Here is a 16,044-nt window from a genome sequence, read left to right as displayed (position 1 = left end):
TGGATTGGTTCTGTACCGGTTCTGGATTGGTTCTGTACTGGTTCTGTACCGGGCCTGTACTGGTTCTGTACCAGTTCTGGATTGGTTCTGTACTGGTTCTGTACCGGTTCTGTACCGGTTCTGGATTGGTTCTGTACCGGTTCTGGATTGGTTCTGTACCGGTTCTGGATTGGTTCTGGATTGGTTCTGTACCGGTTCTGGATTGGTTCTGTACCGGTTCTGGATTGGTTCTGGATTGGTTCTGTACCGGTTCTGGATTGGTTCTGTACCGGTTCTGGATTGGTTCTGTACCGGTTCTGGATTGGTTCTGGATTGGTTCTGTGCCGGTTCTGTGCCGGTTCTGGATTGGTTCTGGATTGGTTCTGGATTGGTTCTGTACCGGGCCTGTTGTGGTCCCGCACGGTTCTGTACTGGTTCTGTACCGGTTCTGTACTGGTCCCGCACTGGTTCTGTATTGGTCCCGCATTGGTTTTGTACCGGTCCCACACTAGTCCTGTACTGGTTCTGTACTTGTCCCATACGAGTTCTGCACTGGTTCTGTACTGGTCCTGCACTGGTTCTGTACTGGTCCCACATGGTTCTGTACTGGTTCTGTACTGGTTCCACATGGTTCTGTACTGGTTCTGTACTGGTTTCACATGGTTCTGTACTGGTTTTCCTCTCTGGGTTCCTGGTGCCGCCTGCTCTGCAGCAGCTCCGGTTCTGCGGGCCCTGCTGGGCTCCCTGCCCTGCCCTGCGCTGTGCAAGCCCCCGGCCACGGCCCCTGTGTGATGCTGGGACCTGGAGGCTGCTCCAGGCCCCGTCCAGCCCGGCCTTGGACACATCCAGGGGCAGCCACAGCTGTGCCAGGACTCCACCATCCTCACAGGGAGCAATGGCTTCCCAATATCCCATCTAATTCCCCCTTGTTCTGTTCCTCCATCCCGTGTCCAAAGCGCCTCTCCAGCCTCTTTAGGCACTGGAAGGGGCTCTAAGGTCTCTCTGGAGCCTTCTCTTCTCCAAGCTGAGCACCTCTGGCTCTGCCAGCCTGGCTCCAGAGCAGAGGTGCTCCATCATGTACCATACACACATCATCTATCACATACACATCACATCTTTGAGCCCAAAGCTCTCAGTGACAGGAGCTGAGAGTGCTCGAGGTGTCTGTGCCGGCTGTGCAACAGGAAAAGCAGTAACACCTGAATTAACCTGGAACTAGGAACAGCTCAGCAGCAACTTCTCTGCACCTCTGCACCATCTCGTGTAGCTTGGCCTTTGTTTACTCATCCCTTCAGCTCCTGCTGCCCGAGTTGCAGCTGAGGAACTCACTGGGTTGGGTTGTGCTGGTGTTCTGCCTCTCAGGGTCTCCTGCTCTTTTCCCACTCCCGTCCAGCCCTGGCCCAAAGAACTGTGTGTCTGCCTGGAGAGAAGGCTCCATTCCCTTCCTCCTCCATGGATATCGGTGAGGAGATGTTGTCCTTCTCCCCATCCCCTCCCTGTGCTCCCACACCGTGTGGTGCTGCAGGGAGACACAAAGAGCAGAGCACCCGGGCAGGGGAACGCAGGGAATGCAATCACTGCAACAGCCAGGCTGGGCACTGCTGGGGTGCCGTGGGGAGGAAGGGGATGAGGGATCCCAGAGCTGTGAGGGAGAGCTGATGTCCACACAAGGATGCTCAGGAGACAGTGGGTCTGGGAAACCTTGGGAGAGAGGAGGAAGGAGAAGCAGGTTTTGCCTGGACATGGGTGAGCAGCTCCTTATTGCTCTGCTGGTGATCACCCTGACCCAGAGCCTGCACAACCAAAGGTTCACCTACAGCCCCTGAGAGCACGGAGAGGCTTTCCATGGAAATCCAGTACCTTGCCAAAATCTCTGGGAGCACTCAGGCTCCATGGGGATCCTGTGCCTGTGATGATTCCGGGGAGTCTGCAGGGCCCGAGCACAGTGGCTCAGACAAGGAGGTGCAGGCAGAAGAAGCCATGGCAGCAGCACTGGGAAGCTGCAGGAGAAAAGGAGAGGTCTCCCAAGAGATCCCCAAGCCCTGCCATGGTTGGGAGGTGAGCAGGTGGCTGCTTCTGGTCCCATCCTCGCAGCCTGGGTGTGCTCCCTGCCTTCCCACCCTCTTGGATCTGGATTGGGAGTGCATCCCAATTTCCCTGTGTGTTTCTGCAGCGCTCCTGTGCTGGAAGCCTTGGTCCCACAGCTCCACATCTGCAGAAGCGCTGGTGATGATGCTCTGCTCCCCAGACCCCCCAAACCTCACACCCGAGCACTGGCTCAGCCCAAAGCTGTGTTCATCACTTCAAACCCCGCTGCTGACTCCAAGATCCGTGTGGATAAATGTCAGAAAGGTAGAGACAATACAGAACCACCCAGCTCCTGCTTGCCCAGCCCTGCAGTGACATCCACAGCTCTTGCACCAGCACCAATGACCCGAGGCTGGGCTGCAGAGCAGTTTTTTTTGGGGGGGAAAGACTCCTCCTCGTCTGTGTTGAAAGACTTGAAAGGTGGTGAATCTGTGACGTCTCTGGGGAAGGTAATTGCTCTCCCCATTAAAAACCTGTAATTTATTTTCCATTTGAACTCTTCCACCTTCAGCGTGCAGCTGCTGGATCCGGTGCCATCTGCTCCAGGCACCCGTGTGGCCACAGATCCCAATCCATCCAGTTCCTTCCCTCTGGCAGTGATTCCCTTCGACTGCTGGGGTTTGAGGAACTTTTTCCAGCCCTCAAATTTATCCCAAACGCTCTGCAAAGCTGTGAGCTGGCTGCGACAGAGCAGCTGTGATCTCACCAGTGCTGTCAGCAGTTGCCACCCCTCCTTTAGATCTTTATGGATCATGCTAGGAATTCCAGCCAGAAAATGGCACTTGGAATCTCCTTTTCTGCTTGTTCAACTGCATCTCTCACATCCTGTCCAGCACTTCTGCCTGCAGCCCAGCTCGGTGGGAGCATCCTTACCCTGGGATGTGCCACGTCTAGGAGGGATTGATTCCTCAGTGACTCAGAGAGGAATTAATCATAGAATCACAGAGTATCCTGAGCTGGAAAGGACACACAAGGATCATCCAGTCCAACTCCAGGCCCCAAAATCCCACCCTGTGCCTGGTGTTGTCCAAATGTTCCTGGAGCTCTGGCAGCCTTGGGGTTGTGACCATTCCCCGGGGAGCCTGGGCAGTGTCCCAGCACCCTCTGGAGGAAGAACCTTCCCCCAGTATCCAACCTAAACCTCACAAAATCACAAATCCAGCCGTTCCCTTGATTCCCCGTCCATTTTCCAGCCGGACCCCCCCGGTGGCAGCCGTGGCGTGCAGGACCCATGGGAGATGTGGCGAGTTGACCATCATTAGCTGACAGGTGAGGTGCGTGGGTCGAAGAGCAGCACAGCACGGGTTCCCCGGGGGATGCTCCGCGCCCCAACCCTGCGGGTTCCGCGGCGAGGCCACACCAGCGACACCGGGGACACCGGGGACACCTCTGCTGGGGAGCAGCTCCGCCCGCCCGCCTCACTTCCCCTCACAGCCGCGCCCGAGAACCGCAAAGCTGTTTCCGCGCGGGGCCATAACCACGCCCCCCGCGCGGCGCTGGCCAATGGCGGTGCGGGGGCGGGCCCGGCGGGCGGTTGGCGGCGGGGCCGCGGCGGGCGGGACGCGCGGGCTCCGCTCGGGCCCGCCGGGCTCCCTCAGCGCCATGTCCCTGCCCAGAGGTACGAGCGGGGCTGGGGGAAGCGGCGGCCGGGGGTAACCGCGGGGCCGGGGCTAACGCACAACCCGCCGGGCGTGGGCTCCTCGCGGCTTTCCCTGCGCGGACCCCGGCGATTCCGCAGGCCGGAGCCGGGTGCCGCGGTGGCCGGGGCTGCAGAGCGCTCGGTGGGGATGTGCGGAGGGGAGTGCGCTGGAGGGGACGGGGCGAAGCTGCGTTTGGCGTGGGGAGGGCGATAAAAACGGGTTTTGTTTGCTGCTGCTGGAGGCTTTCCCTGTGTTGAGTTTCCACTCGGGAATCGTGGGCTCGGAGCCGGGGGAGCGGAGCCCTCGGCACGGCTCAGCCGGGTGGGAAGGAGCGGGCTGGGATTGCGGGCTGTGTCTCCTGGTGTCGGTGCTCGGGCACGGCCCGGGGCCGGTGCCGAGCGTGCCTCGCTGTTTCCCCGCCGGAGAACGTGACCGTGTGTCACCGGTGATATTTATAGAGCGGGGCCGTGACTCAGGTGGCCTGTCCCCATCCCAAGGTGAGCACCGGCCGGCAGGTACCGGCCTGCCATGGCCGTGCCGGGAGGGATGGGGACGGGGAAAAGGCTCTGCCGCTGTCCCGGTGCTCCCCGGAGCGCAGAGCGGACGGAGGAGGGAGCGCACGGAGTGCGGCTGCTGCCTCTCTCCATCAGCGGAATAAAATTCCAGGGGTTTTCCCTGTGCGGGAGTGATGCGCTGGAAACTTGAAGTCAGGGGCCATGTGAGCAGATGAACGCACCTCCCGTGACTTTTTTTTTCTCCCCCCCCCCGTTTTTAAATGATCCATGTCTTATCCGGAGGGAATGTGAACCTGAGTTTCCTGTTTGCTGTGTAAGCAGGGGGTGAATCAGCAGCGATTTACGGAGCTGCTGAGCGGAGCTGCTGACTCACAGGTAGGAGCACATGCCTCCAGCCATCCAGCCTTGGAAGGGATCATCCAGGCTTCTTAAAAGGCTGGGACACTCGAGCCCAGACCCTTCCTTGGCTGCCTGTGCCGGACCGGTGGATGTGTGGATGGAGGGACGAGGTGAGCCTGGCCCTGGGACCACTTGTGCCCCACAGGAGATGAAGCCCGAGCTGGGCCTGGAGGATTTTGGGGGAAGCAGCGTGGCTGACACCAAGAGATGATGCCTGGAGGAGGTTTGGAGCCGTTCTGTGTGTGCAGGTTTCTGTTGGTTGTGACAAGTTGGTTCATTCATGCAGTTAACCCCGATGTCCTGTGCTGGAGGTGTCACACGTGTGCTGAGAGCTCCAAGTCCCCGTCTGACCTGAGCTCCTTTACTTCCACCAGCACGAGGGTCCATCCTGGGTGTGTGTGTGTGTGTGTTACACACCTGCATCCTCACAACCCTCTCATCCTGCCTCTCCTTGGCTTGCACCTGCCTCCGAGCGGCTTTTTCCAGGGATGCTCGCAGGTCTGAGTGTGTGCACCTGCTGCTCGTGGCAGCCACTTTTCTCTCTTTCAGGCAGCCTGAATTTAAGCTGAATTTCCCTAGTTTTCCTTAGGGAATTTCAGCGAGCAATCTCAGGTTTCCTTTGCTAGTTCTCCTCAGGTTTGTATTGCCCAGGGTTGTAAACAGAGGCCGCTGCGTTGAAGCTCTTGGTTGGCTCTTTCTGTGACAGATGCCTTCCAAAACTCACCTGCCATCACTCTGGCTTAGTCATGGGGCTGTCTCCTGCCTCGGGAGATTTTTGGGATGCGTGGCTGGTCGTGACACTGGCGATAGGAATGGTGCTGGGCTGGGGCTTTGCTCTGCACTAAACATAGCTTGGGAGATAAACACCTTCTGGGGATTTTGTGAAGCTTAGGGAGGATTTCAGCTTTCTTCCTTCCTCTTCCCATTGCTCCTGTCTGCTTGATCCAAGTTATCTCACAGGATCTTGTATGTGGGAGAACGTCTCTTGTGTTATCTTGTGCTGTTGAGGCTGATGTTTACTCATATGCAAAAATCTCCCTGTTTTCTCAGGTCACCCAAGTTCCCTCGAGCTGTGTCTCATGGCATGGGGTGGCACTGTAGGAAGGAATCGGGAACAAAGCTCTGGAGCTGTCCCTGTATCCTCCTTGTAGAGTTTTTGCAAGGGACGCAGCCTCTGACTGCAGCTTGCAAGGTTTGGTTTGGCCTGGGTGTGATTTTCCAGCAAGGTTTGCACCTTTTTCAGTGAATGGATGCTGTGCACAGAGGGTGTTGTGTGCCAGAGGTTAAAGAAGGAGGGGATGAAGCCTCAGGGAATTTTCAGCCTTTGTGTGGGTGCAGAAATACAGCGGAGGGTGCAAGGTCTGAGACCCTGAGGATACAAATCCAGGCTGTTGCCTTTTCCCTGGGTCTCAGGGTGTCTCTCCTGCCTGCCCTGCATGTGGAAATCCCTGTGCCCATCGCTGGGGCTGTTGGCTGTGACTTGAGTGGCCCCTGATGCCTGGGAAGCCCCTCCTGGAGGGACAGGCAGGAGTGTGCCAGAGGCAAAACAGTTGTTTCCCAAAATCTTGGAGTTTGCTGGGAAAAGCAGCTGCAGGGAGGGAGGGTGAGCACATGGACGGGATCTGGAGGGAAAAAACCTGCTTGGCCTCCCTTGGCTCACCCAGCACTGATGCCTGAGTAATTCAAAAGCAAGTTTTCCTTGGCAGGGAGATTGTCCTTTGGGAATAGAGGTGCTGTTGGGGAGAGGAATCAGGATCTGTCTGGAGCCAGGCTGTGCCTCTGGGGAGGCAGCTCTCCTTGGCCACAGAGGCTTGGAAAAATCAGCAGTGAGAAGTGCCAGGACCTGAGGATGAACTGGTGCTTGTTCTCGTGGCACATCTATTCTGGGTGGGTAAATAAGTGGTGGGGACGTGTCCCTGCCGTGCCCTGGCCATGCCCTCCGTGGGAGCACACCACTGTTATGCAATTCAGTCTGTGAATCCAGCACTGTCTCATCTGCCATTCACACTTTTCCAGCTGCCATCCCCCAAAAAAAGGCAGCTCTGCCAAAAATACACGTGTGGGTCGTGACCTGCTGAAGCAGGACTTTGGCTTTGGGCTCCTGTCATGTCCAGGCAGAGCAGCCACCAGCCTGGTGTGAGTGCTTGGAGGGGTGGGAGCTCTGATCCCATGGAGCCAGTATTTAATTCTAGTTGAAGCATCACAGAGCTCAAATCCAATTAATTCTAATGATCCTGGAGAAAACACAGCACTTTGCTTCTGCCTTCCTCCTCTGCTGGCATAACGGTGGGTGCCTGGAAAATATCATTCTGGACGTGATAAATATTTAGCTGTGCCTCAGCAATCCATTTCCCTCCCTGGAGGGATGCTTCCCTGCTTTTCTTCTAGTGGATAATGAATCTTGCTGAAGGCTGATCCCTTTATTTTCCAGCTCTGAGTTGGAAATAAAGTGGTCCAGGGATGAGCTGGAGTTTCTTTGCAAAGGTGGTTATTCTGGAGAAAATTCATCTGTGCTTTGTGGAGGCTTTCTGGTATTGGTGATTTTGTGGCCCAAAATGACACCTCTGCAGATGTGAGGCTCTGTGGGTTTTTGGACAGAAGATGGTTTTTGCTTGTGTTGGTTAATAAGGCACAGCCTGGGCTGGCTGTTTGCTGGGGAAAGAGCTGGGAGAGAGGAACTTGTGTTGGCTGGGGAGGTGATTTTACTCTATCAACAAAAAGTTTGGGGTTTTACTGGCATGACTCAGGATGGCTTGTGGGTACGTACGGAGCTGGATCTACCCGCTGCCTCTTGCTGACAAACCTCTGCAGCACAGGTCAAGTGTTAGTCAGGGATTTGGAGTGGGGGAAAGGGCAGAGAGGATTTTTTTATGATGGAAACTGGAAGTTTCTGTTGGTTTTTTTTTCCACCTGGGAGATATTCCATCTCCTCACAGCCTCTTATCTGTGTTGGGCAGTGCTGCAGTGGTGCTGTGGCAGCGTTGTGGGTCCCAATGTTCCTTGTCCTGAGGAGCACTGGAATTACTGGGCACAACTGCAGCAATCTTGGGTGTCACAGGGCAGCCTGGTGGCCCCAGTTTGCTGTGGATCTGAGTCTGCTCCCTTTTCTGGAGCTGGGACAGGGCTCCCTGTGTGCTTCTTTCTCTTGCAGCCATTTCTCTGCCCAGCAAAAGGCTGGAGCAGAGGTGCTGCTTGTGTGGAATGTGGTGGGTTATACGTGGTCAAGGGGAAGGGAAGGATTTGGGGGTCTCAGGGGGTAGGGGAGGGAGGAAATCATTGCCTTATGCTGGGGACCTGCAGTGGGGTGAAGGTGAGGATGAGGTGGATCCTCTCCAGCACCCACTGGGCTGCCACAGCCTCCATCCTCTGGCCTGCTCTGTGCCCAGGGAGGGGCACTGCTGAGTTGATCTTTCCTGTACTCTAAACCTTAATTTCATCATTTCAATTGAAATGATTTTTTTTTTTAAGATAAATTTTCACTAAAAACCTATCTTGAGTGTAAAAGGAGGCAGGATGAGGAGGAGACAACACTTACCAGAAGTTGTTTGTGGAGCATTCACCCTTCCCTCCCCCCTCACCGCCACCAAAGACAAATCTGGGTTTGGAAAGGAAGAAACCTCCAGAGTGCTCAATACAAGTAATTTCCCATCAGAGGCTGCTAACCTTAGCTGTGGTTTGGCACTGGCACCAGCCAAGCTGCTTGTGTCTGCTGGAGCTCTTTGGGAATGCCTTGGACCCTTTTCTCCCTGGGATCTGCTTGTTGAGCACCAAGTGTCCCTTGTCACCAGTGTTCATCCCTGCTGCCTCCTCTCCTGCCATGATAGTGCCTTTTAGGAAACATAAAAGCAACTTTTAAATTCTTGTATCTCATTCCTAAAGGTATTGGAGATTTCTCATGAGGAATGCATAAATCCCTGCAGAGGGGATGGGGTCCTGCCAGCATCTCTTTGGTGGTGTCAAGAGCCACATCCTCCCTTAGCATCCGTGGGAGATGGGTGTGGATGGGACCAGGGGTGCAGGACAGAGGGACAGGAGGGGAAGAAATTGTCCTGGAGGGCCTGGCAGGTGACAGTCATGTGTCTGACAGATCATAAACACGCAGGGCTGGTTACGTGGATGGGCTGGGGGTGGTTTAGGGGAGGATGACGGGGTTATCTAGGGTGTGTCAGCTTGTCTGGGCTTGCAGGCCAGTTAGAAACTGCTTTGTGGTGTGTGTGTGTGTATGAATTCCCTCCTAGCTGGGGTCTCGTGGGGATGGCTGACGCAGCAGCCTGGCTGTGCTGCAGGGGTTGGCTGCAGTGGGCTGGGTGCTGGGTGTTCACTGGGGTGTGTTCACAGCAGCTTGGAGATGGCAGCATCCTCACCCTGCTGCCTGGAGGGTGTCTGGCACAGCTGGAGCAGATGTTCCCTGTTCCTGCACTCATCCCTCCCTGCAGGACACTTTTTCCAAGGTGGTGAAGGGCAAACACGCTGCACGATGGAGGAGATTTTTGCTGTAGCGTGAAGATCTTGCTTTACTTGGTGTGGGAGTGGGAAAGTTGAGGCTTGAGAGGGAGATGATGAAGCAGCAAAGTGTGCAGCCCTTGGGATGGCCCCTCTGAATCAGCCCTGAACATTACAGGCATGGCTGCAAGGGTGTGTTGTGCTGCAGACACGAGGATGTCTTTGCAGCTTGTCACTAAAAATGACGTGGCTCCTGTGCTCAGGGCCAGATGTGCTCACGGTCAGGGCTTTTGAGGAAAGCTGCTCTGCATAGTTCAAAATCCCCTGCTGCTCTGCACTGCTTGGTTTCTCTCCTGGTGTGCTGCCAAGTTGCACCCCGGCCAAAGCTGAGATGATCTCGTGCTGATACGTGGCTTTTGCTGCTCTTTGTCATCTTCCAAACACCTCTGAAAGGTGCTCGGGGGTAGGTGACAGGCCCAGCCCCACGTGCCTGTTTGTAAAACCCCCAGAAAATCCCTGCTGGCACGGGACAGGGCAGCGTCAAACACCTTTGTGTGGGTGCACGTGTGCTCAGCTGACTCCTGAGGTTTCCCTGGTCTCTCCAGAACTAAAATCTTCCACCCTGTGCCAAATCCTCACCTGTTCCTCCCGTGGTGCTGACTGCCACCCCTGTGGTGCTCAGGGAAAAAAAAACACGATGTAATTGTGCAGGAAGAGGGATGAAGGTGCTGGTGGATGGTGATGATGCTGCAGGACCAGCCTGGACCTGAGCAGCCCCTGTGCCAAGCTTTGTCTGTCTTTGGCATCACCCTTTTTCATTAAGTCTGGAAGCAGCTCCACACTGCTTTAAGGCTGCTAAAAAGAGGGATGTGGTGGGTGTTTTAGATGATCTGCTTGTACAAATCTCAGTGTTCACTCTCTGTTAGCATCTGCAGCCTGTTTCTCTCAGGTTTTTGGTTGATCCCTGCAGTTGTTTGTCTGTGAGCAGCATCCTTGAGCATCAGAGGTGAGCACCAGGTGGCTGAGGATGGCTGGCACCAGCCAGGGCTGGGTTTGTCCTTGGAGCCCAGGATACCTGCAGGGCTGGGCTGTGCTGGGCATGCCTCTTGTGCCCTGCAGATGCTGCTTTCTTACCCAAGAGTAGCTTTTTGCAATTTTTATTAATTATACCTGGCTGTGCCTTTGTTTTTGATGGGTGGTGAGAGTGAAGCGAGGTCTGGAGGAGGTAACCAAGCAGAAATTGTGGGTGAATTTCTAATTCTTATCAGCCTTGTGTGTGGTGTGCTAAGGTGCTCAAAAAACCACTTGGCTTTTCCTCCAGCAGCTCCCCTGTAGGTGTGATTTCTTTGTGTACATTCCAGGTAGCTGCGAGAGTTTACCCTTAATTTTGGATCCACAAAGGGTTTTGTGTTTGGTAACTGTGGGTTTCCCCATGGGGCTTTACAGCCTCAGCTCAGTGAGGGAAACCGTGTGTAACCATCCCAGGGAGAGGAGCCAGGGTGTGTTTCCCTTGATCTCAGACAGGTTTGATGTTTCACACATCTCCTTCCAGCTCCTCTCCACGCGTCACCCCGCAGAGACAGCGCCGCTCCTTTCCCCAGAACACGGATGTGAGCCTCGCTCTTCTGGGAGAAAGGAGATTCTTAAAAATTGATTTTTCTCTTACTCAAATGGAAATGGTTCTTGGAAGCCTTGAATGTGCCCCAGGACAGCTGCAGGCTGAGCTGGGCTGGTGAGTCGGGACCAGCCCGGCTGTGGAGACCTCTGGTTTCCTGGGATGGAGAGGCAGCTCTTTAATCTGCCTTTACCAGGAAAAACCTGCAACTCTCACTTCCCTGGGCACTGGGAAAAGTGCAGTGTGCTGGTGGATATGAGAGAGTGACAAAAGGAGGGGAATGAAGATCCATCCCACCCAGAGGAGCAGCTGTGCCCTTCCTGCCACCACGTGGGACCGTGGTGGCAAAACACGTTTCCTGTGGAGCCCCTGCTTTTCCTCATCATGAATCAAAGCTGCCATGTGGGTACTGGGCAATTCCACCAGAAAATAAGGAGGTGGTACATGGTGTGGGCCATGAGGATGGTGTGGGTAATGCCAGGAAAAGAGGCTGCAGGTCCAGCTTTTGGGGCTGAGCTCTCTGTGTTTGTGTCTCCTGCCTGGTTCCCTGTAGCGGGGAAGGGATGGAATTGAATGTGCACCAAAAAGAGCAAAAATTTGGTGTGGGACAGCAGGAAATGTAGAGAATTGTACTGCAGCACTTGCCTGCTGCTTTGTGTAAGCTGCTCCAAAGGAAATAATCCAAGGTTTTCTCTGCTCCTGCACCTCAGGGATGTGGAGCTGGCTCAGTGCTGCAGGTCAGAAGTTTTCCTCTGAAGGAGCACAGGCTTTTTCCACCTGAGCTGTGGTGGCACCCTGGGAGTGGGGAAGCATTCCAGGTCCCTGGGGAATAATGTCACTGTGAACCCTCTGAGCAGCTGCTTGGCCTGTTCCCAGTGCAGATGCTGCTCTTGAAAGTCCTGCCTGAAGTCTGTGGGAAGCACCTGGGTCAGTCCCTTGTTTCTGCCCCTCTCCCAGAGCAGGCAGCTGTGAACATGAAGGGGATTTTTTTTCCCCCCATAAATTCCATTTTCATAGCAGGTGTCTGTTCTCTTACATCATTTGGAGAGATGACATCACTCTATCCCTGCCCAAAGCAAATTAGAGGGAGGATGGTAGGAATTTTTTCTTACCTTTTTTTTTTTTTTTTTTTTTTTTAAAAAGAAGCAGAGAGGGGAATACTTTGCTTTCTTGGTAAGTTTACAAGGACACCTGGCAGTACTTGAATGATAGTTTGGATAGAAGTGTCTTTTGATGCTGGAGTTGAGTTACTGCTGACAATTACAAAGTCAAACTATTCCCTTTCCCACTGTGCCTCCTGTCAAGCTGATCTATTCCAAGGACAGTTTGAGTTTTCTCTCCCATCAGGAAACTGTCACTAGCTGGTCACATCAATTCCAAGCAGATTTTATTTTTTCATGACTTAGCCTACAGAGTGAGAAGTCAAAGGAAGGAGTGATGCTGGTACCTGCTGTCGAGGAGATGGCCATAGGTGATGATGCTTCTGTCTCTTCCTTTTTTCCTATTTTTTTTCCTAGCGTGTTCTTTGCTTTTCTCTAAGCATTGTCTCCTTTGCCTTCCCCTGACAGTCCCAGGGCATCAAGGCTGGGATTCCTTCAAAGGATTCATGACAAAGCTGAGCTTTGAAGAGGTGCAGCCTCAGCCACTGCTTTTTTTTTGGGGAAAATCCATTTGGAGCAGAGGATGCAAGGGAGGCAGTGTCCATCCCAGAGGATGCTCTGCCTGTGCCCCAGCTCACTGCCTGCTCTCAGCAGGTGCTCCTGTGACTGTCAGCACCTTTGCACAGGGGTTTTGCACAAGCTCTGGTGCAAAGCACCACAGCTCTGGGCATTACACGTGTCCTGTAATGTCACAGTGTCAGACAGGGATTTTCATCTTCCTCAGGGGAGTCTGGCCTCTGGTCACGTGTGGGTTCTCGGCGTGGAGCCTGTGTGTTCCATTGTCACGGGGCTGACACATGGGGACAAAAATCAAACGTTTTTTCCAGCCCTCGAGGTTGTGCAGGTAACCTAAAAATACATCTGGAATGTGGCTGGGTGGTGACATCCTCCCAGGGCTGTCCCGGTGTTATCTGGCCGGTGCAGGGAGCCCGGGTGTGGCTGGGAGCCCCTGTGCCAGTGCCTCTGCTTGTCAGAGACTGTGGCTGAAGTGCCCATCCCCAAATTCCTCACTGGGCACAGGGAGGTCACATCCTTGTCCCTTGCACAGTCTCATCCAGAGCTGGTGGCACTGTGGCTGTGACAAGCTTGAGTCCCGTGTGGTGCAATGATCGATCGTCCCAAACCATGGACAATCCCATGCCCCATCCAAAGGGATGAGAAAGATAACAACACTGTTCCCTTTCCAGCTGGATTCAGTTCAAAGGCTCTATTTTAAAGCAGAGTTTCCAGCCTGTGTGTCCCGTGCATGGCTCAGGCACGTGGGGCTTTCCCGTGGGATGTGTGTGTGGAAAGGCGATCACAATCCCTTGCAGCCCTGAGCAGGGAAGCTGCTGCCCTTCCTGGAGAGATGTGGGGGACATCAGGCAGTGTGGTGCTGGGATGGGGCAGCCAGCTGGTGCATGGGCTTGTCTCTGATCAGAGGGAATGAAATATTCCATGGAAATCACACTGTCCCCGTGGTTAGACAGCAGCTCTGCTTGCAGGACAGGTGAAGTCAGTAATTTTTTGGTCTATCCCAAACACATCAATAAAAAGCTCCTCTCCAACCCCAAATGGGGCACTTCTGCTGCTCATGGCAAAGCAGCTCATCCCCTTCTCCACTCCCTGGCTGTGATGGTGACCCAGCCTTAACTGAGGTGGCCTCGGGAGGGGCTGTGTGTCCACAGGGGAGGGGTGGGAGAGGGGCCCAGTGTTGGCAGGGCACTCTTTGAGCTCATTGCTGTTTTTGAGGGTGTGCTTATTCAAGCCAGCCCCCTGGCAGGAGGCTGCTGGGTGGGATGGGAGCCATCCTTGTGCCTGGCTCTGCCCTGCATACCCAACCCTGTGCAAGTGCCTGAATTCTCCCCAGGATCTGCTCTTCAGCATCCCTCACCTGTTACAGGGTGACATCCCTCGTGGGGAGGCTTTGTTAACACCAGTGAAACACCTGATGCTTTTTGTTCCCCTGGGATTACCTGTGCCCTATAAAGGATTGGATAATTTCTGGCAAACAGTGCACGTCTTTCCAGGCCTGGCTATTCCTAATGCACCAGTAAACCTTTAAAAGAGTTCTCAATAGTGAGAACTTGAAAGGATGATAAGGTTTGTTTTTGTTTCATCGCTTTTTTGTTGTTGTTATTTGTTTGTTTATTTTTTAAGATGCTTTTGAGATGTCGGGAAGCTCCGCTTTACACCACCCCTGGTCCTCGGGCGCTGAAACCCAATGGGACTAATTCAAAGGAAATCTTATTTCCCATCCCACCTGCTGGGTTAGGGACTTTCTGCTCCAAAGCAGCTCTGTGGGTGTCTGTAAAGATCCTTGGAGTGCCTGTGTCAGGGTGAGAGGGAATTAGCTGCTCACAGAGTTAGTGATGGGAGGGCAGCACAGCACTGCTCTCCCCAGGATGGCTGCTGGTGGCTCTCAGTGCCATCTGCAAGAGCAGCTCCTGCGTCAGCATCCTTTATGTGCTGATGATCTGTGCCTGAAACTATACCCTGGGAGTGGAAATGAGCCTGAGAAAATACCTTCCGCAGTCCTTCTGGGGCTTACATAAACACTATTTAAAATTAGAGCCGCTCATTATGTTGGCATGTGCGTTTACCTTGACCTCTGACTTTTCAGCCTGCAAATGTGCCTGGTCCAGCACAGCCTGGAGTTGGGAGAGAGCTCAGGAGCAAAGAGCTGGTAGATTTTCTATAATTAGTTTAAGGTAAAGAATCTGGTACAGTATCTCCCCTCCAGGCTGACAGGGAAATCGAAAACAAAACTGCAGCCTGTCAGAGCTGAGCCTGGCTTTGATGAGGAACATCAGCGTTGGCTTCTGCTGGAGCGGTTTTGAGGGAAAGGGGAAGAGCAGCGATACTTGGCCACGGCTTTTCTTGCACGTGCTTGCAGAGAAATGAATGCTTTTATTTGCCCACTCTCCCTTGCTATTTCCCAGCCAAGTGCATGCAGCAATTTATATTTTGCTACCAGAGATGCCATCTCAGTTGTCACCCTGGAATAGCTGCTGAGCTCGGTGCTGGCATTGTCATGGAGCAATATTTCTACTATTTGTTGTGGTAATAGTTGTTAGTGGCAGAGCAATTAACGTGTCACCTGCAGCACAACCAAATGTGACCTCTTTCCATCCCAGCACCCAGACCAGTGAGCCTGGGCTCCCCTTGGCTGTGCTGCCTGGTGCCAGGGCTGTCCTGGAGCAAGGGTCACTCGGCTGGGATGCCCAGGCCTGCGGGCTGGCTCGGCATGGTTGAGTTTGTGGGAAGAGGACGCGTCCCACCGGGATGTGCTGTAGCAATCCAGCGCTTGAGCAGCTCCCGGAGCTGGACTTGGCTCCCCACCAGTTTCCTGTTGACGTCACCTGCTATTTCTCTGCTGCAGTTTTTACAACTGTTGAGCTTTCCAGGGTAATCGGAGCCCAGTCCGGCCAACCTCGGCAGCTGCCGATGAGGGAACGCGGCTCTACCTTCCCAAATTCCCCCCTCTTGCCTTCGCTGCTGCTCCCAGCCTTGGGGACCCCCGGGATCTGGGGGCACCCGGCGAGGAGGTGAAGCCAGCGGCTGCTTCGGGCCATGCATTCCCACTGAAAAGAATCAGCGGTGCTTGCAAGAAGTGCCGTGCGCTGGATCCTGCGGGAATTTTTTCCCCTCCCTCCTCCAATCCGCCCCCATCCCTCTCTTCTGCCAGGCGTGCCGGCGCTGCTCTTCATTTCTGGGAAACCATGGACAAGAAGCAAGGTAGATGTTGCAATTTCCAAAACACGTGGTGGGGGAGAGCAAAGGGTGCTTTTGGTGCTAAAAGGGGCTGTGTAACTTCTCTGGGGTCAACCCACGCGGTTTTGTTCCTCTTGGCTTGGGCAAGGGGTCGATCTTTGCAGCTGGGGATCTATTTTTCAAGCACTGGAAAAGTTGCACGTTTTGTGGGGCTAAAACTCTGGGCTCTTAATTGTTTAAAAAAAAGAAAAAAAAATGAAATCCAGCATGTCTGAAGGAAAATATGCAGAGGGTAAAGCTGGCTTCTGGCTCCGGTTTGAGTCGCATTCCTCAGGGTTTTCCAGCAGCTCCTCATAGTTGTCCCCTGCCTGTTGCATGGGAAAGGTGGGTGCCCATGGCCCCAGCAGTCGGGAGCTCTGGTTCAGCACAGGCTGAGGAGCTGCTTTGGGGCTGCAAGGGGCTTTTTGTGCAGCGTGGTTTTTTCCTGCTGCTGGCGGGCAGTTTTGCAGAAG

At 54.2% G+C, this 16,044-nt stretch overlaps 1 protein-coding gene across 2 annotated transcripts in view; it reads left to right on the top strand.

Annotated features, from left to right (window-relative positions):
• The first annotated feature begins 3,584 nt into the window (after positions 1-3,584).
• MAP2K3 (mitogen-activated protein kinase kinase 3) overlaps positions 3,585-16,044 on the top strand; it is a 29,693-nt gene continuing 17,233 nt past the window's right edge. Inside the window, exon 1 of one of the 2 annotated variants that reach the window (XM_058849482.1) lies at positions 3,585-3,685. In XM_058849482.1, the coding sequence (XP_058705465.1) occupies positions 3,670-3,685 (16 nt within the window). In that variant the 5' untranslated portion in view covers positions 3,585-3,669. Of the gene's footprint in view, positions 3,686-15,080; positions 15,557-16,044 lie in introns of those variants that run through there. The other variant, XM_058849481.1, reaches the window with a different exon arrangement.

Source organism: Poecile atricapillus, chromosome 14 (assembly GCF_030490865.1).
Source record: "Poecile atricapillus isolate bPoeAtr1 chromosome 14, bPoeAtr1.hap1, whole genome shotgun sequence".
Lineage (NCBI taxonomy): Eukaryota > Metazoa > Chordata > Aves > Passeriformes > Paridae > Poecile > Poecile atricapillus.
Note: the sequence above shows the minus strand (reverse complement) of the source record. Positions and strands in the feature narration are given on the sequence as shown.